General features: G+C 34.5%; 2 protein-coding genes across 3 annotated transcripts; one reads left to right on the top strand and one right to left on the bottom strand.

Moving 5' to 3' along the window:
• Window positions 1-16: 16 nt before the first annotated feature.
• Window positions 17-19,027, bottom strand: LOC105321688 (galanin receptor type 1). 2 transcript variants are annotated; one of them, XM_020064648.3, is made up of 6 exons: window positions 18,907-19,027; window positions 7,154-7,275; window positions 6,201-6,324; window positions 5,565-5,767; window positions 5,298-5,424; window positions 17-803 (listed from the first exon to the last, which is right to left on the bottom strand). In XM_020064648.3, exons 2-6 carry the CDS (start codon window positions 7,243-7,245, stop codon window positions 465-467), a joined length of 885 nt encoding a protein of 294 aa, XP_019920207.3. In that variant the 5' UTR covers window positions 7,246-7,275; window positions 18,907-19,027; the 3' UTR covers window positions 17-464. The 2 variants fall into 2 exon arrangements, with proteins under 2 accessions (XP_019920207.3, XP_065930667.1); XM_066074595.1 differs by lacking the exon at window positions 18,907-19,027 and adding an exon at window positions 11,736-13,211 and having other exon boundaries at window positions 18-803.
• LOC105321690 (uncharacterized) lies at window positions 18,147-21,488 on the top strand. The gene is made up of 9 exons (XM_034447070.2): window positions 18,147-18,297; window positions 18,431-18,859; window positions 18,958-19,134; window positions 19,268-19,444; window positions 20,111-20,318; window positions 20,459-20,700; window positions 20,883-20,987; window positions 21,075-21,126; window positions 21,306-21,488. Exons 1-9 carry the CDS (start codon window positions 18,162-18,164, stop codon window positions 21,424-21,426), a joined length of 1,647 nt encoding a protein of 548 aa, XP_034302961.2. The 5' UTR covers window positions 18,147-18,161; the 3' UTR covers window positions 21,427-21,488.
• The last annotated feature ends 5,221 nt before the right edge of the window (window positions 21,489-26,709 follow it).

The following is a 26,709-nucleotide window of genomic DNA, read 5'->3' as shown; positions in this document are numbered from 1 at the left end:
CTATGTGCCTATACGTTTATAACCAACGCATGACTCACGAAAAATGACCAATAGCAAAACAACATGTCACCTGATTAACTCAAGTCACATTGAATAAAATCATTTACAAAAAAATACGCATGCATGTCAATTTTCTGAACAAACACAACGTATCGTGTATCAGGTCGCTCGCAGACGTTGACATTTGAATGCGTACAACAGTTTAATGATGACTCCCGCAGAATGTGTCAGGGCTTTACTAAAACTTGTCACAAAAGTCAATCAGAGTGGACCTCCTTTGAATGAGGTATGAATCCATGAGATGATGAAACCCGGATGTTGCCAGTCACATTACAGTCACATAATGATATATATGTAACATGGCTACATCGAAAACACGATTACAGCGAAGACTGTACTATTACTTATCGGATATACCGAATAACGTTTACAGCGAATCAAAGTCGCTCGTCCCAGAGGCTTTGTTATAACCGTGTTTTACTGTAGTTTGAATTTTGCCGACGCCTCATTGTAGACGATCTGCTTTGAAATGTACTTGTGGCCGTCAGACTGCGGTTCCTGGTCGCTCTTCTAGACAGGGTCCTCCGCAAACGGTCTCTAAAGTTGTGGGACATGATGCCATAGACAATGGGGTTAACGCAACTGTTAGAGTAGGACAAGAGGTGAAAGGCCATCCTCATCGGCTTCAGGAAGCCTATGTTCAGTTTATCCAGGACATTTAAGGCCACCAATAAGTTGTTCAGAAGTATGGGCCCCCAGCATAAGAAGAAGAATAGTACTATGACTATCAGCATAAGGATGACCTGGACACAATAGAAAAGAAATACTACAGAAATATGTCGATGATTTCTTATTCATGCTTATGTAATACTGTGGTTTCTTCATATTTTCGGTTTTGGTAAATTTGATAAAGCTCACTGATTCGTGGATACGCATAAACAATGACCCTATGAACAAGATGTGATGTTCGAAATTAATTTCATTTTGTGAATTGTTTCAAAAAAAGAAATCAGTTTTGTGATCCATGAATATAATTGAAACCAAATTCCCTGATCAAATAAGATTTCCCGAACCTTATGTGGTCTTAAAATGAAGAATAATTGTATTCAGTAATGCTTACGATTTCTCTAACGTATATCTTTGGTTTAAATATCGTTTTCCTAAACGCAAAGATTCAATTTGTCTTTGTGATAGAATATAACACAATCAAAAACGATTTGTTTTGATGACCAAATTATATTCTTGTAGAAATATTACGTAACGATAACCTTTTTACAAGTTCTAGAGATATAACGATGATCATGAAATAAATGTAAGAGTAACAAATACAAGACTTGGTGCAACATTTGGCTCAGTAACAGAGCGGATGATAAATCATTTTATACACTGTCTGACTTCATCGCTTCACCACTAATGTATCGGCATGTTTCCCATTCTTAAAAGGTTGTTCCCTACGGTTCAATATCGCATTCATAACAATCATCAAATTGTTTTTTAAGTTCAATGAAAATTGTAACAAAAGGCCCAAGAGCCACATCGCTCACCTGAGCCACAATAGCAGTAACAGATCAGAAAAGATTAGCTGATCATCTTTATAGAATTAAAATACAAAATATCTAGACAAGTTACCATAGTATCATGTAATGTCTTGTTTATAAAGATTTTCACATTTTTATGCATATTCTTAAGTTAATCATTGAGCTCCTTTAAATGTTTCTGTTTTTGAGAATAAAATATTCAATAGTTTTTTTTCTACTTATTTCAATATCAAAGTACTGAAGTACTGACGGGAGTTGATTTTATCGATTATCATTCATTCAAAATCAACGATATGTGATTTTGCATGGCAAGTAGTATCAGTAATCGAAATATTTCTGAGAAATTGTATGGATCCCTCAAGATTGAACTCTTGTCTTGTTCAACCAAACGCTCGACTGTCTCCGTTTGTCTCCGACAAGCAAGAGAGACTCTGTTTTGTCGGATATTAACGGAGCCAGCAAAGCCAAGCGTCTGGTTGAACGAGACTACATTGAACTCAAGCGTAGGAATACATACGACTTTAAAAAATATCTAAACTGTTTGTACAATTTAAAATCTTACTATTTTCATGGTATTAATAAATAAGTTTTCTTGAAAAACAATGCTTCAGAATACATAGCATCGGATTTATCGATTATTTTCAAGAATTAAGTGTTGTCAGCGGTATAATTGATTTGTGCATAGGTCCAAACACTGATTCACTTTCGTTTTGCCCGAGTAAGTGCATAGGAGAGTTGATTAAAATCAACTCCCAATAAAAATTCCAACACAACCCCCATCGTGCCCCACCCCATCCCAGCGATCATAATTTTAACACACTTGAATTTAAATCGTCTGAGAGTGCTTCCACACAAGTTACAGGTTTTCTGACTAATCGAGAAGATTTTTAAAGATTTTTCTCTAAATATTTCTCTGTAAAAATTCGACCCCCCCCCCCCCATTGTGACCCCATCCTACTCCTAGGGTCCTGATTTGAAAAAAAAACATTTAATCCACCATACCTGAGGATGCTGCCATACAAGTTACAGAGTTTCTAATCAAATGGCTTTTGAGAAGAATGTTTTTAAATGATTTTTCTCTATATACATGTATTCCTATATAAAATAAATTTGACTTTCATTGTGGTCCAACCCTATGCCTAAGGAGTATGATTTGAACAAACTTGAATCTGCACTACTTGAGTATGCTTCCACACAGGTAACAGCTTTATTGGCAAATCGATTTTAAAGATTTGTTTCTGCATATTACCATAAAAACTTTGAACACCCATTGCAATAGCCCAACCCTAGCCCTGGGGATCATGATTTGACAAACTTCGAAAGTTTTCAATAATTCTAAATTATCTCCCATTTAACGTGGACATGGTTCTCGTTCAAACAAACTTGAAAGCCTTTCCCCAAAGAATATTTCGAGCCCAGTTTGATTAAATTTGACCCAGTGGTTATGGAAAAGAAGATAAAAATGTGAATTGACAACAACGATGAATTTTGATCAGAAAAGCTCAGTTGAGTTCAGTGAGTTATAAAAGGTCTTCATTTGGTTATTTTTTTAATATTAAATTTAATATTTGGCTTAAAATTTCATGATGACAACCGTAGCATGGTGGTAACGCACTTTGAAAACATTTCCCCGTTTTATAAAGCACCTTGATTTTGTCTCAAACTTGTAAGATTGTGTAAGTGCATTATTTTTCAAAGTGCGTTGTAACATAGCATGCAGTCCATTGCGGTATGGGTACCACATATATTACTAAAACCGATTTGGTTTGACTTTTCCGATCGCGTCGCGTTCAACTTTTTCAGCTACGTCATACATAAACAATACCCGCTTCCTAACCACAATTTTTTTATTGGTGGATTCAGCTTACCGCTGATTGGCTGCTGGTTAACTAAGACTAAATTATGCACGGACAGAACAACAACATATCAGAGAATGAAAACTCGTGACTGTCGAAATTGGGCTATTTTTCGAAAGTGTACAACTTGTGATAAAACAATTATGGTGGCATAGATCTGCCACCACTTGTCAGATAATTATGTCGACTTGTCAGATCTTGATGTCGACTTGTCAGATAATTATGTTCACTTGTCAGTTCTTTAAGTCGACTTGTCACTTATTCACGTGGTTAAGAATTCAACACTTTAACCTTTCCACGCCCAATTTGTGCCATCCATTTGAAATAATATTTTCTGACAAATCGACATAAGGATCTGACAAGTCGACATAATCATCTTTTAAGTCGATTTAATTATTTGACAAGTCGACATAAATATCTGACAAGTCGACATAATTATTTGACAAGACGACATAACATCTGACAAGACAACATCATTATCTGACAAGTCGACGTACAATATGAATGATAATTTTCTTTAAACTAGTGGCCATATTATTTTTTCTGTTAAATAATTATGTTAACTTGTCAGATCTTTATGTCGACTTGTCAGATGATTATGTAAACTTGTCAGATATTTATGTCGACTTATATGGTATTATGATGACAAGTAAATGGCAGTTAGTGGCACTAACACGCTTTGACAACAAAATGTTGAGTCTCTATAGTCACTATGGTTATTTTCTGACAAGTCAACATAAAGATCTGACAAGTCAACATAAAGATCTGACAAGTCGACATAATCATATGAGAAGTTAACATAATTATCTGACAAGTGGTGGCAGATCTATGCCACCATAAACAATACATACGGTACATAACATATATAGCTGTAGCTCTGTGTATAAATTTTGGGTTAGAAAATATAAAGCTACAGTGCATACAATACTTACATGTACAAAAAAACTTTACGGCAATTTGCCGCGTATAAAAATAACACTATTTTTTAAAAATATTTACATCATACCATACCACATTTTGTGCAAATAATCCATTTAAATAATTCTTCATTTAGTTTACTACTGTTAATAATTGTAGCTTTACCCACCCCAAATTTTCCCCTATTAAACAACCTTTAACCGTACTCGGAAAGCGGATCAAGAACTGTATTTTTTATGTATGTAAACAAACCAGTGTTCATGTATGGAGCGGGTGATCGGGGGTTCAGAGACAGGTAAAATAAAGAAATCTGCAGTAAATGGTTTGTGGATATTTTAGTATAATATTTACACCGAAAGTGATAGGGCAACAGAAGAGAAACGAATCGGACACTTGCCTAATGAAGACGCACATGTACAAACCTCCTTGCACTCTCCACTTCCGTCTCGTTCTTTCACACCATCGTTCAATACTTTTATTGACTGTCGATTGCCGATCGAAAGGTGTAGAAATCGAGGAATTCATACCTATCACTTTGACTGGCAAGTTAGTAGGTAATACTTGTGCATTATACATTTACGGTATTTACATGAAATGAACGCTTAGCACATGCAACTTTTAAATATTATATTTTTTATAACGCCGTACTCTGGACCGTAGCTTGAGGCTATGGTTTAACGCCCGTTTACACACAGAGAGAGAGAGAGAGAGAGAGAGAGAGAGAGAGTTTAGCACAGACCTTAAACATACAGGATAGTCGATTTTGAATGAATAATATTGGGGGGAAATAAACTGTTCCGAGAAATCCTTTAGCTCTGGCATTGCATAAGCGTATACTGATAACTCGGCCTAAAAATAGGAGTTAACCAATCATATAGTTTTCACACCGGCGGCGTGTATAATTTATGCATGACGTAGCTGACAGAAATGATCGTGACGCTATAGGAAAAGTCAAACCAAATCGGTTTTGATAATAAGACCGTACCTGTTTTCTTGTTTTAGCATCGTTAGATATGATCTGAGCGTCATTTATTCGCTTTTTCGTTATCAGTTCTTGCGAGGCGCCATTTTCTTTCGAATAACGTTTTGACCTTATTCTAACTTCTTCTGGTCTACAATAATTTCGAAGGAAAGAATCGGCTTGTTAATTGTTTATAAAACATGGCAAATAAAAAGATTATTACTTTATTCACAGAGGCATAATTAAATAATTTAATTTTAAACATGTTCAACGCGAGCTGTGCAATCCAACCTTCTCGCTGACAGCGATGCTCGCCTGGAGGATACGTTCCAAATCTCGTGAGATATCCGACTGTACGAGATCACCATGATTGTAATAGGTACGATGAACAGGATGACAAACATGTAGACCTCAAACAGCAGGCTGTGGACGGGGGACTGGGCCGTCTTTATACACCAGTAGGCCTTGATTTGATGCCCCACTTCTTTTAGGTCCTGAAAAAGATTTTTTAATAAACATGACTTTTTAAATTAGATATAAGGGCTTTGATAATATTGCCAATACTTTGTAATGGGCAAAGATAAGGAGTCGATGTCTCAGTAGGTAGACCCCGTTACATTGATCGCTAACCTTTATTTCATCAAATGCATGTATACCAGGTATACCAGGTCCGTAAAAGCAGTTCTAAATTGTCGTTGTATTTTTGTTTTCATAATGTCATAGAAATGGTGTATGTAACAAATTATTTCGACATCACACAAAATAATTAAATGAAAAAGGCAAGTTTTTAATCTAAAAGTAACAAATTTACATTAAACGAGCAGCAGGAATATGTAAAGCAATGGACGCCACTAAAGTGGACTTGTGTATATTGAACTGGTCTCTCACTGGTTTCGGACAAAGAGGAACAATGAACAGTGAACTTGCCTGAATGTAAAGTACAGGAGCACTGAGGACACAGGAGAGTGTCCAGATGACACCAATGACAACTCTAGCGTGACGAACCGTGCAGACAGACCGTGCACGTAGAGGGTACACGATGGCCACAAACCTGCAGCAAAAGTAGGTCATCATGAGTACAGTAAGTCATATTTATCACGCAGTTATTGATTTATGAAAGATGGTAAAGCATGATACGGCTAAGGTATAGATAGTCTTTATTTTCATTAATATGCGAAGTAACTGTCTCGAGAGGCATGACGTCACAAAAAATAATGGTGTCGTATTACAACCCTAGAACCTGCGATTAAAAATAAACATGTCGGTTTGCTTGAACTAAATTGAAAGGAAATTTAATTTACACATTTCTCAAAGACATCATTTATGCTATCGTCACGAAATGATATTTAAAAGGAACGATTTTAAAATCAATATTTAATTATTTTTCTTAAACATGTAGAAATGTCTTTTTAATAATTAGATTCCATTCAATTTATCATTTATTTTCGTCAGAACTTAATTAGGCAGCCTAGATCAAAGCTAGATTAAATGTTTTATGGCCACGCGCGCATTAAAAGTTAAAAATCGAAGCATTTATTTTCCACAATCAAATTACATGTATTATTTTCTGCTCCTAGCCATTTATCAATTAAACCATATTTCTGTACTTTTATTTTGTTATGTTCAATTTCTACAAACATTGCGTGTTTTCAACGTATACGACACAACGGTTGTACAGTAGATATACTGACATAAAAATCCTATCAAAAAGGCATAAATACAATGTTTCCTTGTCTCACACTTAAGTCTTATGGTTCTTTTCTATTTATGTATAGGTCGTACTTATCTGTTAGTATTAAATATATATTTTGTCGTACTGTTCATACATTGGTACCGTGCCGCGAGGTGTGAAAATCGCTATACTTGAGTGTACCCTTTACCTCTCTATGCTCATCACGGTCAAGGTCATGACAGAACACACCATGGAGACGGTCTGAGTGAAGTGGGTGAAGATGCACAGGAAGGCGCCCATCCGCCACGTGTAGGAGAAAAAGGTGGCGCACTGAAACAGAGGACGCCTAGGTTGTACATGTACGTATGTAAACAGGGTTAATCAATGTACCATAGAATAATTTACTTGCTGTGGGGACAGAACCACTGCATTGATAGCAACGTCCGGTATTTCTCGAGACGCAGCGAATTGCCGGTGTATTAAAACCAGAAATAAAACGCGAGGGGAATCGAACAATAACTATTCACAATTCTTAAAACCATTTTAAGCTAAATAAAACTGAGGGGTGGGTTGTAGATGCACTTCATAATAACAATAGACAACTAAACAATAATTGCAATTTCGTTTACTGAATTGCAGAAAATCACTCCAATATAATCTTCAACACCAAACACACAACACTTCTAAAAGTTATCAATCTTACAATCAATTTGTCGTAATGGCTCAATGTCAATAATTTACCACGCATTAAGCATTTATAAGGTACTGAATCGACATTTATTTATAACCTGTTAAAGTAAACTTTCATGTGCAAAGCATGAACAATAGAATTTGACCTAATTACCCATCAAAACCTTCAACCCACGCCCCTAACAACTATTGGTGCTTCCACAAAAAAAAATAAATTTATTCCCATTCACCCTAACCCTAACCCAGTTCAACCGAAATAAATCATACTTGTCGTATAGGTACTAGGTTTGCTGCGAATGAGTATCCAACTCATTAACCTCTCCAGCACAGAAAGAGAGTTTTCGTAGAACTTAGCCAAAGCTTCAATGGAAGATCTATCAAATTGGTTTATATATTGTACAAAAATCTCTCCTGGTTTAGACCATTAAAACCTTAAAGGGTTGATATAAAAATTAAAATATAAAAACGAAAGAAGGAAAGAAAATTAAATAAATGAAAAAAAAAATACATATCTAGTTTTTTCCCCATTAAGTAATTAATAAACGATCCAGTTCTATTCAGTTTATTGTACATTGTATATTTTTTATATCAAAACTTTCAGCAACTTAAAAAAAACCGCGGACTGTAAGAAATGACGTCATACTCAAGAATAATTGGCTATTTTTTCCATTTAGAGTGCTGATATACTAAACAACAATTTAGTTACTTTGTCTTACTCTTTTTGATCAATTCATTAATTTCTTAAAAGAAAGATATAAATATATACAATAAAAATGCTCCCTTTGATGATAAATGCAGGCTATGAAGGTAGCGATCATAATTGTAGAAAAAAATTACATATTTTTCTGCAATGCTTGCTACCTCATATCAGCATGAATTAGCGAAATAGCACTTCATTGTTAAGGGGAGACGAGGCGCTATCTAATTTTTGTTATGCAGATATGCAAAATAATAAAATAATGATAGATATTACTCATTGTCATTCTGTAAATGCTGATAGCTCCTATTAGTTCCATGGCTTGACTGTATTTGGGACAGACTAAACATAACTACCACTGGTGTACAATAGTTCCATGACTTGACTGTATTTAGGACAGACTTATCATATCTACCACTGGTGTACAATAGTTCCATGACTTGACTGTATTTAGGACAGACTTATCATATCTACCACTGGTGTACAATAGTTCCATGACTTGACTGTATTGAGGACCGACTAAACATAACTACCACTGGTGTACAATAGTTCCATGACTTGACTGTATTTAGGACAGTCTTATCATATCTACCACTGGTGTACAATAGTTCCATGACTTGACTGTATTGAGGACCGACTAAACATAACTACCACTGGTGTACAAGAGTTTCATGGCTTGACTGTATTTGGGACAGACTTATCATAACTACCACTGGTGTACAAGAGTTCCATGGCTTGATTTAGGACAGACTTATCATAACTACCACTGGTGTACAAGAGTTCCATGGCTTGACTGTATTTGGGACAGACTTATCATAACTACCACTGGTGTACAAGAGTTCCGTGGCTTGACTTTATTGAGGACCGACTAAACATAACTACCACTGGTGTACAATAGTTCCATGACTTGACTGTATTTGGGACAGACTTATCATAACTACCATTGGTGTACAAGAGTTCCATGGCTTGACTGTATTTGGGACAGACTTATCCTAACTATCATTGGTGTACAGGAGTTCCATGGCTTGACTATATTAAGGACCGACTAAACATAACTACCACTGGTGTACAAGAGTTCCATGGCTTGACTGTATTTGGGACAGACTTATCCTAACTATCATTGGTGTACAGGAGTTCCATGGCTTGACTATATTAAGGACCGACTAAACATAACTACCACTGGTGTACAAGAGTTCCATGGCTTTACTGTATTTAGGACTGACTTATCATATCTACCACTGGTGTACAAGAGTTCCATGGCTTGACTATATTGCGGACAGAAGGAACTTAACTTCCATTGGTGTACAAGAGTTCCATGACTTTACTGTATTTAGGACTGACTTAACCTAACTATCTTTAGTGTACAAGAGTTCCATGACTTGACTGTATTTGCGACAGACTGAGCCAAATCCTATCGAATTCATCAATAAAATGTTTTATTGAGTTTTTAAAGTTTGCCATTGACAAAAACCAAGCATTTTCGTGGTTAATCTTTTTAATATATCATAATAGATAGATAGCGTTTATGCATCTAATACGGGAAGTTAAAATGTACTTATGTTTTTTTCATGAAGGGTAAGTGTTAATTTGACATAATTTCTGTGAATAAGACTAAAGGTTCTGCATGGAAACCATGGTATTAATAAAGAGATAAATACTGTAAAGATACGTTATCAAAAACTATTTTTATTTTTATTAATTCACTTTTAAAGAGATATAGACAGGATCTTTCATTTGAAATTCTAAACCACATTACCATGGCTAATAATGTTTCTGACAAATTAACTCAGTACATGGAGGTCTAGAGAAACTAGAAGTCGACAAATTAACTCAGTACATGGAGGTCTAGAGAAACTAGAAGTCGGAAATGTGAGTAAGTTAACGACAGATTACTGATAAAAAAATTTTATCAGAAGCTTTGATTCAGATGAGCTGTATCAGTTACATACTGGCCTGATCATTTTAAAATACATGTATAATTTCGTATCCTCCAACAATATTTAACATATTAGCTTGGTACCTATATAAAAAGCTTTGTATTTTTTAGCTTCTGATTTACGACTAACAAAATAAATAACAATCTCTTCGAATTCCTAAATGGATAATAAGCTACTTAAGCAACAGTGAACAGTTAAAACAATTTTATCTTCTGTAGATACACGTATATAAATGCTGGATTATCTCAAGGTTGAGTCCTTGGTCTATATATTACTATTTTTGTTTAAATATAATATATGTTAGACCAGTGTGTAGACGTTATGTCGGCAAACAATCATCATTGCAACGGGATTTAGGTAATATTACATCATTAAAATGATCTCCATTGCGATTGCAAATTATGTCATGAATGATATCAAAAATAACAATAAAGAAAACCGAATAAAACTTTTCTTTTTATAATGTTGAACAAACAAAAATATCTCAAGCAATGCAAAATTGCTAACAAATTTAAAAGATTTCAATAATCACATAAACTTCAAACGTTTGTTCCTAATGTTGATATTATTTTCTTTAAAAAGTAGTCTGTCGTGTAAAGACAATAGTTAGGTAAAGCTTTGATTATAAGTATTTTATATTTATATATATATTAAAGTACTTATATACCTATGCATACAAAAAGGATAATTCAAAGCTTTTGCATCAAATCTTAAAAACTGGGTTTTTGCGTAGAAACCATCAAAATATTAATGTTTTGAGTAGAAATATCCATGAACACCCCGAATGTGACGTATTAACGCAGACGTTAGTAGAATAATGATTCAATGACGTCATTTCGAACTAATTTACGTTGTACCTATAGGATTCTTTACAAGGGGTTTTACCATTACCGTCCGTCGGATTAAATATATACATGTATAACAGCCCGCCATGGTAAAACGAGTTGAGCCATGGTCCAATATCATAATATCCACAAGAGGTTAAACAGAACAAAAACAGGAACTACCGTTTTCCCAGCGGCTTTCTCCCATCACTACATCATATTTTATCCAAAAAGGGCAACATTAGGAAACTACACATAAGGTTTGAAATCAATTAGTCAAATCATAATGAATAAAAGTCTGTAAAACGATGAAAAACAGAATGACTGAACAAACTGCGAAAAAGACTAGTCCCCAGATTCACTGTGAAATAGCCATGAGCGCCTAAGCTTACCGTCATTTGGTAAAGCCTCAAATGAAATAACGGTATTTGTTTATGATATCACTGTTTTAAAAAAAATTAACATTTCTAGAACAGTTACTATTAATAGAATTTTAGAAAATAATCTTCAAACTAAATAAAAGTATCAAAATGCAACTTTTTTTAAAGGAGTAATACTATGCGTATTTATGCGATCTTTCTTCATACTTACTCGACTATCATACGTGGCACTATTATATTTAAAAATTGTTGAATGATCTACCTTGATTGGAACACAAACAAGTACGAGCAATAGGTCTGCCGAGGCCAGGCTCAACAGGAACAGGTTAGTTATATTCCTCGTCCTGGGGAGCGCCAAAATGACTATAATGACCAGAGAATTCCCGGTAATTCCCAACAGTCCAATGATGACGTAGAATGTTACACAGGGTACCAGTTCATTCAGAGGTAGCCAGTCCAGGCTGTCTTGGTAACTGTAGGTATAGTTGAAATCGTCATAAGAGACCAACACATCAACGCTTTCTTCGGATGTGTCATTCATTGTTAAAAGATATATCACAAGTTAAAAACCACCAGTGCAAGTTGCCCTCCTCTACGCTGCAATGACAAACTTTACGCTGGGTTTGCTCTCGTGCTGAGCCTCCGTACAAAGTGCACTTTGCATCCAACCTTTTTATGAAGTTCACATTAGAAATGTTCGACGCATGTTGCTGATGTAACAATTTAACGGAACCATTAGATTTGCTGGTTCTCCATTTAGAGATTTAAGATAAATATTGATTAAAAGAAGTTTACTCAATTATAAAAGTCCTCCTCGGGATATACTGTTTAGGCAAAATAAAGCGAAGATACTACTCTGTCCCATGATATCCACGATTCACAAAAGTTCCAAATGATATCTTCCCTTTCATCGGTTTCAATTTTACTTCTTTCACAGGTATTTCATTGCAAATCGTCCAAATATGATGTAAAGAAATATCTTGAGACACACTATAACTACCATAGATCCGCCTGGTCTGAATCAAACGTGCAGTCAAGAAAAATTGTAAAGCCTGAATGTTTCCGAGCAGAAAGTGTTCATTTGTACTAGGATTTCATGTTCTTCAAAGGTAAGCAACAGGCGTGCTGTTTTTATTTTAAATGTTACATATGCTATTGCATTAATTAACTATAGCAAAGCACCCATTTATACATCAAGCTTCTAAGATCTGCCTTCTTTGATTTTATGTAGAAAAAAAACCCTGCTTTGAACAGTTCGATTAAAGGGTAAATTCCCCAGTTGGTCGATACAGCCTATAGTCGAAACAACCAGCTATCGCATTTCTAGAGACTTTGCAAGGTTATTTAAGAATTCAATAAGTTGTCAAAATAATTGGTTTCAATGTTCCTTGGGAAGTTTAATTGTTTAGAATCAGATAACATCCTCAGGATCTGTAAGATTCGTGAGGAAAAGAGGATTATATTATCTCCGTTAATAAAATGTTCGAGCATCCATACACACAAACACCCTGTTACAGAAAACTCCTTCAATGTGAGTTCCAGACTGTCAAAACCGTCCTTTTTCAGATTTGTAATATAATAATAGGGTTTGCTTTTTTGATTGGATGTTTTATATTTTACTGTGTACTTTACAGGAAATATGATGCATTAATGGATGTGTTTATCATTTTATCAATAGAAAAAAGAACCTATTTACTTCTAAGACTTTTGCATTTTTACCAGAAATGCTGCTTCTATAGGCATTTCGGTATGAACAACCCCACCCTTTTCCATGTCGGGGTTAATACACACAGACACATATATATATATATATATATATATATATATACACACACACACACACACACACACACACACACACACACACACACAAAAACGTTTTTTTATTGTTTATTTTATATATATTAATACTCACAAACTTCTATGATGATATAAGAAGGAACGTATATATGTCTCTGATACAATCCAATCGATTAACTGTTCATTAAAATATATTGCATTTTTCGTCTGAAACGACATTAACTTTTTATCCGTTGCTTGATCGCGCTTAAAATACGGGTTAAATAAATCTTGCTTCTTGAGAGCATGACTAAATATTAAATAATCATACATGAATTTTGTTAGACATTAAATTTTCATCTTTTCCAATCTTTAAGTAGCCCTATATTTTTAATATTTCGACTGAATACATGAAATAACCATATGTAGAATGGAGTATAGATCAGCTGGCCCTGAAGTTAGAACAACTCCTTGTAATTTTCTTGAATGTGATTTCATAAATTGTACAAAAAGTTTAGTCTTAAATTGCTAGTTTTAATAGCAATTCATATATACCTTGAAATAGATAAGGTAGTATATGTAACAGGAATCTATATTCATGTGGCGTAATCAGATTTTTTTTTTTTCTTGGGAGGGAAATCCTTTTTACTATATTATACATATAATATATAAGTTGAGTTGAGGAAATGTCACCAGATCAAATACAATTTGATACAGGAAAGATATTTGTTAAAATTCTATGATTATTTTTGTCGTAATTAAACATAGAATTTGTAATTGGTTTCATAGTCGAGATCTTATAATAAGTAATGTTAAACGATCTGGGTGTTATTATTACAAGAAATGGAATGAATATTTTTCAGCAAAGATGAAAATTTCTTTGCGGATTTATCCGATTGGTCACATATATACACGAATATGCATGTATGACATTGGCATATCAATTCAATGTAGAAACATGGGAGGTTTGTCTTATCACTTCAAGATATGAATAATTAATTCACTCGATGGTTTTGGATTTCTTGTCTTACAACTGTATCTCAGCTACAAGGATTTTGAGTAACAATTAAGGGGTTTCTTTTAATTTTCAAACGAAGCCATAAATTGCTTCCACATGTTTGCTAATTTAAATGTTTGTTATCACCAAATAAACTTCAAAACACAAGACCAAATTACGAGTAATTTGGATCAAAATCGATATACATTCTCATCGGGGCCTGCGATGGTTTCCTAGAGATGAAAGAAAACTAATAAATCTGTAGACACAGTATTTTAAGATCATTAATCTCATTGACTTCTTGTTGCAAGTATCCAAAAATGGAATGGTGTCAATAAGAAAATGGAAAAATTGGGAGAATTAAGTTCTCTATCGATAGTATTTATTTAAGTAAATTGAAAATGTTTATAGAGGTCAAGGTCGTTATTCCTTGTACAAGGGTCCACCTCTCTCCTTATCTATGAGAACATTGACCTTTATCACGGCAGGGGACGCTGCATACAGTATAGCAGCCTGTTCTACCGACTTTAAGATATCAGTGTACTCTTACTTGTTTTCGGGTATCTGTTAAGTGCGAAACGAATTCGAAATGAAAACCAAAACAAACTCTCTCTCTCTCTCTCTCTCTCTCTCTCTCTCTCTCTCTCGTCAACCAGACGATCGGTGGTTTCCATTAATCTTCGACAAGCAGAGAATTTCTCTTGCTTGTCGGAGATTAACGGAGAGAGCCGAGCGTCTGGTTGAACGAAGCTAGATTTCAATATTGCCTGGATCCATACAATTTTTCAGAAATATTTCGATTACTGATACGTACGTTGATGGAATTAATAATATCTGAAATATTACACGACATGATTCATATGGGGTTTTCTCGAAATTCTTTTCGGAAGAGTCCGAGTATTCATATTATAAAAAATGTGCGTAAATCAAATACATATAAGAAACCACTTGCCATGCAAAATAACATTATCGTTGATTCTAAAATAAATAATAATCGATAAAATCAACTCCCGTCAGTACTTCAGTGATTACTGTTATGTAGTTATAATTGATTTTTAGTTTTGTTTAATTCGTGTCGTTCCGTTGAATTCGTTTTGTTTCGATTTTTTATTTGGTTTTGTTTTTATAGGTTTCGTTTCGTTTCCTTCGATTACGTTTCGCACATTACATCTGCGAGATGACCAGGATTACAGAGAGCGGTTTTCAAAGATTACATTATTTTTTTCAGCTTTACACAAACTGAACAGCTCATGGGGCTGGGTTCAGGGATTTCTCAACTTACAAAAAAAAACGAAATAACATAAAAAAGGTAAAAATCGTAAGCCCTTGATAAGCTATACACAGAATTATGCTAACCTCGGAAGTATTTTTCTTGATTTTCAAATGAATCCATTACACCCATCTACATTTTTAATGCTTCAAATATATAGCAAAATTTGGTGCATTTTAAATACTTTATGAGATGGGCCCCACTAAAAACTGATGGTAGAATTTCGATATATATATATAAATATATATATATATATATATATAAAATCCAAAATGAGTAAAGTTAATCCACACAAGTATTAAATAAATAATAAAAAATAACATATATATATATATATATATATATATATATATATATATATATATATATATATATATATATATATATATATATATAAAAGGTAGAAAATTATATTACTAATCACATGTTACAATTTTTAAAAAAAGCTATTATTGTATTTTAATCTGCTTCAAATTGCGGGAAATGACAATTTCCTAAATTGTATTTTGATATGGCCCCTAAAAAGAACGAGATGGTCTATTTTCTTGAAACATCGCAAATAAACCAGAGTTGGTGTAAATTACCTATAGTTAAAAAATAAAGTGGTTTGCTATTGTAATTTTTCCGCCAAAAAATCCCAAATCGACATACTTTAGTCACAAAAATGTGGCTCGTGAATGGGGGGGGGGGGTGTAAATAGAACGTCGGCATTCCCCAAAAACCACGTAAACCATGTTCATAATATGATATCTTATAATTGGTAGGCTGATCATTTTGATATATCATCCAATAAAATGAAACGTGAATTATTTTTTTGGAAATCGTAAAAATATAATGCAATATTTTGGTTAATATTTTTCAAAACTCTTTAGCTTTAAAAATCACGTTTAAAACACAGAAGTTTCATTCTGTGTTGGTTAAAGCAGTTCTCCTCTTTCCCCAAAATATTTGGTGATTAGTATTTATACCTCCCAGAAACCATTAACACAGTGTGGGAGTTATGCAATACTCACGTAACACTTAACATCAATGACCGGGTTTCCTGTTGATATCTTGTGAGGCTATCAATCTTCCATTAACTTACACTTCAGAAAATTTTCTTTCGATTTCAAAGACTAATCCGACGTTTCAGCGAATTTTATGTTTAATTAACACCTACATTTTTTGTTTTCTTGAATGCTACATTTATTAACATATTTCCTGTCTTCACACTCATGAAAAGAATTGCGGTTGAAAAAAGATTCTTGAAATTCTTTGTAGAAGTAAAAAAACAAAAACAAAAACAAGAACAAAACATAATCAATACATTTGAGGTACGTAGATATGACATACATATATTTTCAGTGATGAAAATCACAAATGTGCAAATATATTTGTCTCCATACAAATTCCTCTCTTCCAGGGATGTAGCTACAGGTTCGATCATTGAATTGGATTTCGACCTTGGGAACGCGCCTGTAGCATCTATTCCATCAGAACGGGGTTTTTTTCATTAGGAGATTTTGTTGTCAATTTTTGGACACAGTCGGTGGATATGGAGACCTATTTAATTTAGTGTAATTTATTCCTGTATCTTCGTTCCAGGAAAATCCTTTGAATTATCATACAATTGTCCTTATTTTTTCATTTAAAGAGTCTGCTTTGTTTTTACTCCAAAAGAAAGAGATACATTTGTAGCACCTGTATGCTGGTAACAATATTCCATTCTTTGACTTTTCTGTGGATATCAATACAGGTAAAAACGTGATCAAATCAAATGGAGCCTGAAGGACTGAATGTTAAAAGACAGTTTCCAAAAATAAAAGACACATGTTTTATTGTAAAATGTAAAATAAGCTATTAAGATGTCAAACACCAGGTATTTTTTTTTTATATCGGACAAGCTATAAAACACGGATGTCGAGCTTAGAAAGTAGGAAAAACACTAAAGCTGAAAAAGGGGCGGGGTCCTAATCTCCTGACCTCTCTTCCTATTTCCTCATGATCCGCACTTGATCTAATTTCTCTTCAATAAATTATATACGTATAGTTGCAATGTATCTCGCAATTAGTAAATAAACTATTTTGCCAATATACAACCATACAAAAACAGTAATCAAAACAAAACTGTTATAGAAATATGGCATTTACGCATCAAACACGTTTATTTGAATTCACATCACATGACATATCAAAGGTCATGTGATCTCACGCCAGGTAAACACAAATTATTTTCCTATGGGCAAGGTGATTCGGATTATTGCAATATTTTTGTGGACGTGAGCGCAATGAGGTACATTTTCTTCTACTGCAAGAAATCTTCGATAAACATGACATGTCACTCCCGGAGAGTATTTTACGGCCTTTTGAAAATAGGGGGCGGGGTTAAAGATAAATGGGAAGTGGATGTAAACAATGTTCCCTTACCTGAATTAAACACGTTTTCTTTTAATAAAAGAGATTACACATGACAAGGGTCCCATACATACGACTTTAGCATACGGTTCATTAACTTAATATCAGTAAATCTAAGCAATGTAATGCACATCGTCTATACAGTGAGCACGTTTTGGTGTACTTATTATCAATACCAAAACTGGACATTGGTTCGATTGGATCGCAAAGTCACGTGACATATTGCCATTGTTATCTAACAATAGAACATGATGTCCAATCAAACACTTTCTATTCCCTATATAACACCGTGCTGGGCAAAGTACTTGGTCATCCCAGGAATCACGAGCATCGCAATGTTCTCGTTCGCTGTATTCACAATTCTTGTGTTCGGTATATTTAAGGGTAAGTTTATGCAAGAACTTTTATTAACTGTGAACAATTTTTGAACATGAGAGACTAATATAAAATGTCTTCGCACTTTCCATAGCAGATTTCTTTTTGCATTTGCTTTGTGTTTGACCAATTTTACTCTCAGATTGTGCCTCTTCCCATAAATCGCACGTGAACCGAGACGTTCCATACGATGAGCTGATAGACAGAATTCAGCGTTACCTGGCTCTGCGTCAGAATGACATAGCGGCGCCCAGCACCAGAACTCCTGACGCTACACCCTCCCCGGGTCCCAAACCCTCCCCAGGACCCACGCCTTCCCCGGGAACCAATGCCGCCGGGAGTACGTCGTCACGACCGGATACTACTCGCGCACCCCCCGGCACTCCACTCGCCCCGTCAACACAATACCCTTACATCATGAATGGTAGCTTCCCAGCGACACCTCCCTCTGGACCCAGTGTTGGACCGTTCCGTGGAAACTTTAGCTTGGATACAAACCTCCATTGTCCCATTCTGACGGAACTTCTCATGAGGCGCGTCGTCAAGTTCCCACGAACAGATGATATGATGGGTAGGGCATTTATTTCTCTAATTATACTTAACTTTAATCAACCTTACCTACAAGAATTTTTCCAACTTAGAGTAAACTTGTGATTCTTTGTTGTTTAGATTCTATTACCGTTTACCCGGAGAAGTTTCGTCCCTTGTTGAGAACCGCCATCAAACTCCTGTCCTTTGCTAAAGACCCGGATGTCGCAGCTCTTTTCCTGCTCAGAAGATTTACACGGGATGTCATGGAATCACGGCTAAGATGTGGCACGGCTAAATACCAGCAGGTCCTCATTTGTAAGTAGTCAAATACGTGGCACATGTAGTCTTGTTTTATGACGCTTTTGTATGAATGCCATATAGAATTAAATGAATTATAGCGAAAATTTTCAAAACCAAGGAAGTCCATGATATTTTTTTATTGTTGCAGACGCCATCATCCAGGAAATGAAGATGCTGTTACTGAATAACTCGGTGGCTGGAAACATTATGGCCAGTCTACAGGGGTTTCCGAGGTCCCAGAATTTATCGCAGATGATAATGTACTCTGTCAAGGGCGCGATTTTCAACGACCTAATGGATTTTGCAATCAAAATGGAGTTTGGGGGTATCCCTCTCTCTCTCTCTCTCTCTCTCTCTCTCTCTCTCTCTCTCTCTCTCTCTCTCTCTCTCTCTCTCTCTCTCTCTCTCTCTCTCCCAAGACGTCTGACTATTCCTTTAATGAAACCAGTTAGAAACATAAGATATTAGAATGTACAACATTTATTTACATTATTAAATCATTTTTGCGGCTTAAGAATTTACAACGGCATTCTGAAAAACAACAGGCTGTTTTGTTTATTTTTTAAAATTTCATTTCAATGAATGTATTTTCACTGTTATGTAGTTATAATTAATTTTTAGTTGTGTTTGATTCGTTTCGTTCCGTTGGATTCGTTTCGTTTCGATTTTTGATTTGGTTTTGTTTTCATTGGTTTCGTTTCGTTTGCTTCGATTTCGTTTCGCACTTTACAGGCATCCCTTGTCTTCTGACTAGGATTATAGAGAACGATTTTTAAAGATTACATTATTTTTTTCAGCTTTACACAAACTGAACAGCTCATGGGGCTGGGTTCAGGGATTTCTCAACTTACAGACAAAAAAAAACTTATGTTTATCTACCCTATGCATGCCTTTCACAAAATATCTCTCTCTCTCTCTCTCTCTCTCTCTCTCTCTCTCTCTCTCTCTCTCTCTCTCTCTCTCTCATTCAAACACATCAAACTCTTTTCAGAGCTTGACGCCTTGGTGGAGAGGTTTTATTACTACGTGGAGCGCCGCTTCAGAGAGATGATCATGCACGGTGGGTCACGAGACACGTGGGCACCCAACTTCCTGGAGGAAATGCGTCACTTCCTGGTCAACCAGCCTGGGATTCAGTGTACCAGCCTAGAGAAGATGAAGTGGAACCATGCCTGGGTGGTTAATGAAACCAAAAATGGGTATTCTTGACTCGTACATATGACTGTTCAATAATGGGGGGAATCAATAGTTCAGGGGTGTAGATATAAATATTTTGAATAACTTACTTTTACTGTACCAGTAGCATAATGCTTCATTCTATTTGAATATTTTATTTCAGTTTTCTAGACATGGAGCAGACTGGGTACATTCACAGAGTAGGCCTCCGGATGCTGACTCGGTTGGCCTCGGAGTTCTACGGCAAAGAGTGGCCCAACTATGAGACTACTTTCCCGTATGACGCCATCATGAACTCCTTGATCGGCTACACTAAGCAGGTGATGAACGTCATGGCGGACTACGAGCGCAAACTCTTCAACAGCCCCCTCAACAGCGTCGAGGCAATCTTTGCCAAGTACCTAGGTATGGCGGTAGTTTAAGCGTAATGACATCAGCGTAGCCGACAAAATTTGTACTACAAACAAAACGTAAACGTATTTTGTTACAAAAAAAGATGGTAAATCAGGAAAATAATCATATTTTTCAAAGTTTAAGGTTGTTTGCACGTGAATATTTTGCAGTTATTATTTTTTTTCTTTCCTCAGCACCAGGACAACAGCAAGAGTTCCGACACATTATAAATTTCCTGACTTCCCCTCACCCCACACCCTTCCCTCCCTCACCTTACCCCAGCGGCTCACCTACAACAGGTACGATGTATGTTAATTCTGCGCTCTTTTAAAGCTTATCTACATCCATCAATTGTTTGGTGCTCTAACAGTCTGTTTTACTTGTAGATTGGAACACCATAAGGATTAAAGTTCAGGAAAGCCAGAGCTACCTGAAAAGGTGGGTATATGACGTCATCACTGAGAAGATCGGTCATTGTTCAGAATTGATCTCCAAATCTTTGACCTTTTATCAATTACATGTATATGCAAGTTAGAAATTTATTCTGTTACAAAGTTATTTTTTATAATAGTTTTGGCAGTTAATGAACACTATTTTTATCTTGCAATTTTTCATAGATTACTGTACATGTTGGAATCATCCACCGGAAGTCCAGACGACATGAAAAAGCTTGTGACGGAAGCAGTGACCCGACTGGACAGGCTTTTGAGTTATCTCCCCTCTAACACTGTTGTTTAATATGTAACTTTTTGTTGTTTTTTTTTTTTGGTACCTTTGTTAATAAATTATATTAATTTGTATGGAGATTTCACGAATTTCTTTGAAAAGTTACATATATCTTGTACTGAGAATCTACACCCAAGAGTGGTGAATGCAACATTTATATGTAACTTATCGAGCCCAGAAATGTTTCAATAAATGTAGCATTTGCTCAAAAAATATCGTTACTGGGTACCAGTTAACACATGGCACTACAGTGCCAGCTTAAATATGCCATGATGTTTGATCTTTTGCATTATTTGTGTCGACTGGATTAAAATACTGTAACATTATAATTGAAATATTTTCACATGTTTAAAATTTTCAAATTTTACAAATTTTAACAAAAGAATAACTTTTGATATTTTAATTTAATATTTGGAGTGGTAAAAGTTGTAAAACCCCAAGCGGGATTCAAACCCATGACTTACAGATTCGTAGTAAATCCTCTAACCCACTGCGCTACGCTCATAGCATCTTCCCAAGTCAATGGTGTATGATCCGCTGCCCTCTACATAAGGGTTTATGTAGAGCGGAGCGGACAATAATTACACTTGGCTTTATTGGGTTGTTTTTTTGTTTTTTGATAAACAGTACGTCACAACATGGAAGTGTTCCATACCACCTTAATTAACTGTCTACGCTAGATCTTTACTTAGTATTGAAAAACTCCCTCGTTAGACGTTAGTACTGCCAAGCCAAAGTACATGTAACTCATCCTGTCTTTCGGTCATCTGCCGCAAGAATTACCGACTGTTTTTGCTTCTGTCTAGCTACATTACATCTAGATGTGCAAAGAAAGATAACCCGATTCGAACAACAAAGAGGATCGATACCAGAAGAGAAAAAAACTTTCGGCCCTAAGAATATCTGTATGATATTACAACATGAAAACGATTTTGTTGCTTAAGATTTATGCAGATTTAATTAGAATGATTTAAAAGTCTATATACAGATGTTAGTGTAACAGTGTGTGACACGTTTACAATTTTAATCACTTTCTGACACATTTACTTTTAAAGATTACTTAATTACATGCTATGCTTTGGGTAAGCTTCATAGCAGAAACATAGTGTCTGATCGTGTTTCCTCGCAACTTTTATTTACGAGTATTCTGTCGTGTTGTAAATTTTAATTTACCTGGTCACCCCTGCAAATGTGTTCGGAATGTTTTCTTTATCGTTGCCAAGTATGTAATAAATCCAGAAGTGCTCGAATGAAAGTTTACGAGACTTCGCCGAGATTTGTTCAGTTCCTGTGAAATTTCGAGCGGAAGTATAAGTGTTCGGATAATATACTCAAAATACGCAAGAACTGGTCGTTTTTCATATCAAATCCTACTTTGATTTATGTTAAAACATCAAAATCTTTTAAGATGTATGTCTTATTTCACCATCTAGCGGTTATTTAAATTTAACGATGATATTCAGAACAGAGTGAACAGAGTTATCGTTCGTGTTCAACCACGTGTAGAGTGGTTGAAAATATAAACATTGGGTTGCTAAATAAAATCATAGCCATGTTTGATGCTTGTGGTGTGCAATACTATGTTTTTAAAAAAAATAATGGGTGAATGTTTTGCATAAAAATTTAGTATATCGAGCCATTTTCAAGGAACATTCTGCATAAAATAGTGTAGTCTCTTTCACTATTGATGTTATTACTAGGTCAGGCGCGGATCGAAAATAAATTCCTAGGGGGGATCTCTACTACGCATGTTAATTGTTGCAACAGCAGAAAAAAAAACCTATTTTTGTATTGTCACATTTATTTCTAGAACATATTTTATCCACCAATTAATGAAAATAAAGTTTAAAATCAATAAACGTCTAGAATTCATATTTGACAACAAGTACCTAGATTCTATAAAATAGACTATAAACACGAAGCACGATTGTTACTGCGAAACTAAGAGGGTCAAATAAAACCACGTGGTCTAAAATTTAAATGACGATAACATTCTCAGGGGTGAGGTAGCAGTATAAAAACAAAATTTGCAAAGGTAAATTCAAAATTTAATGTTGTTAACTTGAATACAGAGAATGGCGGCTCATTTAGCTCATTACCGACCGCTAATAAAAGGGCTTGATGACAGCACGGTAAGACGGACAGGGGTGTAATGCTATTTTGTCCTGAAGGAGTTGCAGATAAAATGGAAAAATCAAAGTTACAGAATTCGATGTAAATCTTTTTTCTTTTTTTTTTGTGGGCAACGTTGTACATACATCAGTGTAGAATTGTATGACATTATTAGATTACTCTAACTTTAATTTTATATGACCATTGAATAAATTTGAGATAAATGTGGCAGAGTTCACGTTTTATGAAAGGGAAACCTCCTTATTGATGTTTGAAAAAAAAACTGCCCTCCTGAAACAATACTTATTTAATCTTCACGTTTTGAGTCCGACAATTCCTTAAAAACTGCCATTTCCTATTTTAGTTTCAAAGACGCAGATTTTTTTTTTAAACATCTAACTTTTGGAGAAAAAAAATTAGGTAATATATATAGATAATTCAAGAATGTCAGAATAAAACGCTTTGTCATTGTGATAGTTTGCTTGCATGCTTAATTTATTTTCAACATTACTTACTGTGTGTAGTCCCCGTTTTAAACTTGAATTATAAACATTTCCTTCTGAACAAGAGAGATATTTCAAAACGATGTACGCAACAATGTGGCAAGTTTGTTTCCCCCCTTGTAATCAAAGAATCGGGTATACCTTTTTCAAAGATACATGTACAGGTTGTTAAAAGTAAAAAAATCATTACAAAAAGTATGAATCTGTGACAAAGCTCTATGTACGAATAAATGTCCACCCTTTTACTATAGAAATATGCGGTGATTATAATTACAACTCTGACGGGTTTAAAAAGCCAGAATCAGAAATATTCATGTGCTATTTTAAAGAAGTTGGACAGTAGGAATAAAATTGATATGTGTTAAGCTTTAAAAATACAGAATACCCGATATACCGCTATGGGCATCTTCCTAACTGTATTAATGAAAGTAGTCAAAGGTTACCGTCATCTATATAAATGCGCGTAAAATGTGTGAGTTTTTTCCTTGCATACGGAACATACCCGCTATGTAAATATTGTATACTTCGAAATGTGTCTATATTTAGATATGACTCTTCAAGCGGATATTTAATGGTCCTTTCCACGTTAAGTAATAATATCCCGCATTTTTAATTAATTATTTATTTATTATCATTTTTTTTGCAACACCTTCTTTCAACTGATCGTAGTACCCAAATAAAGTATGAATTTATATGATGTTCACAATGGACTTTTCAAAGTTTGCGCCAGCAATGTCTAGAATGGATTTTTTTTTTAAATTCTAGCTTGTTTGTACAGTCGACGAAGCTTCTTGGTGTTAATTGCTAAACATGAATTCACATGGTATCAGTACCTCCCCGACATCATAGAAGATTTAAAATTTATTAAAGAAGCTGAATTAAAGCATTCATAAAAAAAATATGGAAGTATGTAGACCAAGTTTTATCATTCTGAATTCATCATTTATCCACAATAAGTAAGTAAGTAAATAGTTTATTACAGTGACTTGATTATCACATAATAATTACAAAATTTATTTTACAGATAAAATGTCAATACACCCGGTCATCGGACCTATAAGACACTTTAAAATTGTTACTAAACGAATGAAATTTGCATGTTTTAGGGGTAATATTGTTTTGTCAAGTGTTTCTTTAATGGTTTATTTTAATAATTCATAAATAAAATAAGCAATTTGGTGGGGGTATTTGCAAATTAAATCAACGAAGAGAGTGCTAATAATTGGTAATATTTTGACTTATAGTTAAATTATATCCAATATTATAAAATAAATGACTTCGGCGTTTTAAAGAATGGACAATGTATTTATTATGCTTTTCAGTTTCAATTTCATTCAAGTCACATAATCCTCCGCCGATTCCTTTTTGTAGCGATCTGTTTCAATCCTTAGGGGAAAACATCACATCAAACATTACAATTTTGATTGGTGGGTATTGGGAGATCTAGCGTAACGTATTTTTAGACTGTAGCTATCCCCTTGGACTGTGAGCAGCGGAGTTATGAACTGACACAGCCCGAGAAAATACCGGAGGACTCGATCTAATAAATACCTAGCAGGTTGGTATAGCAAAGCGGAGTAATCTTTGAATCAAAAGAGTTATTTTGACAATCAATAGATAATTCAATTCTGATTATTTTTTCAAATGTCTTACATATGAATCATGTAGAATTACACATTTTTAAGCCATAAAACATATCATAAGTAGAAATGATCATCAACTTTTCCTTGAATTAATGTTATATGGTAGTCCTAATCATAAACTTTATATCACTGTTCAAATAGTTAAAGCAGTAGATACTGTTATTGCAGCAACAAAACGCATTTTGTAAATGTCTATGAAAATAATATCTAGTCTTATATATTCTTTTTAAACCGGAATCATATCTTTAATTTTTTTCTCTCTTTCTTATTATCTTCATTTGTATCTTTCTATAGTTTGAGTTATACTATCAATATTCAACATTTCAATTGGTTTATTTTGGTCTCCAATTAGAGACGAGACTAAAATCGTTCAATTCTGATTTTGTTTTATTATATATTCTTTATTTGCACAAGACATACATCTTATGGCATAGGTTATTACATATAAATATAGCAATATTGGAATAATGGTATGGTACATGAACATGTGAAGTTCATTGATAATGTATATAAAATAAAATTTTACTAACAGGCGAAGAAACCAGAGAAATTTTTCTTAATTATCATGAATATTGAAAGCTAGATGGAGATACTTCCCCAAATTACACAGTTCTTTAAAATTTTGAACACTTAATAATTGTATAAATTTGTATACAGAAGGTTTTTTCCAATAATATTTCTTAATATATTTTACTCGGATTTCTCTATACTGCTGACATTTCAAAACAAAATGGAATTCATCTTCAATATCTGAACAAAATTTACATAAGCGTCTTTCTTTTGGTACATTAGTGTGTCGTCCACTTTCAATTGCAAGTCTATGAGATGACAATCTAATTCTTGTAATTTGTTTCTTATATTTAGAAGGTATTGATTTTGTTAAATAATATTGTAATGAAAACTGGTCAATAATATGCTTGTAAAAATAACATCGAGATGAGGAATTAATTATAGTTTACCTGATATATCACCCCGGTTGTTCTTTGTTCAAAACATTTTCTGTCACTGGGGCCTTAAAAAATACCCCTAGTAAAGTA

The sequence above is a fragment of the Magallana gigas genome, chromosome 2 (assembly GCF_963853765.1).
Source record: "Magallana gigas chromosome 2, xbMagGiga1.1, whole genome shotgun sequence".
NCBI lineage: Eukaryota > Metazoa > Mollusca > Bivalvia > Ostreida > Ostreidae > Magallana > Magallana gigas.
Note: the sequence above shows the minus strand (reverse complement) of the source record. Positions and strands in the feature narration are given on the sequence as shown.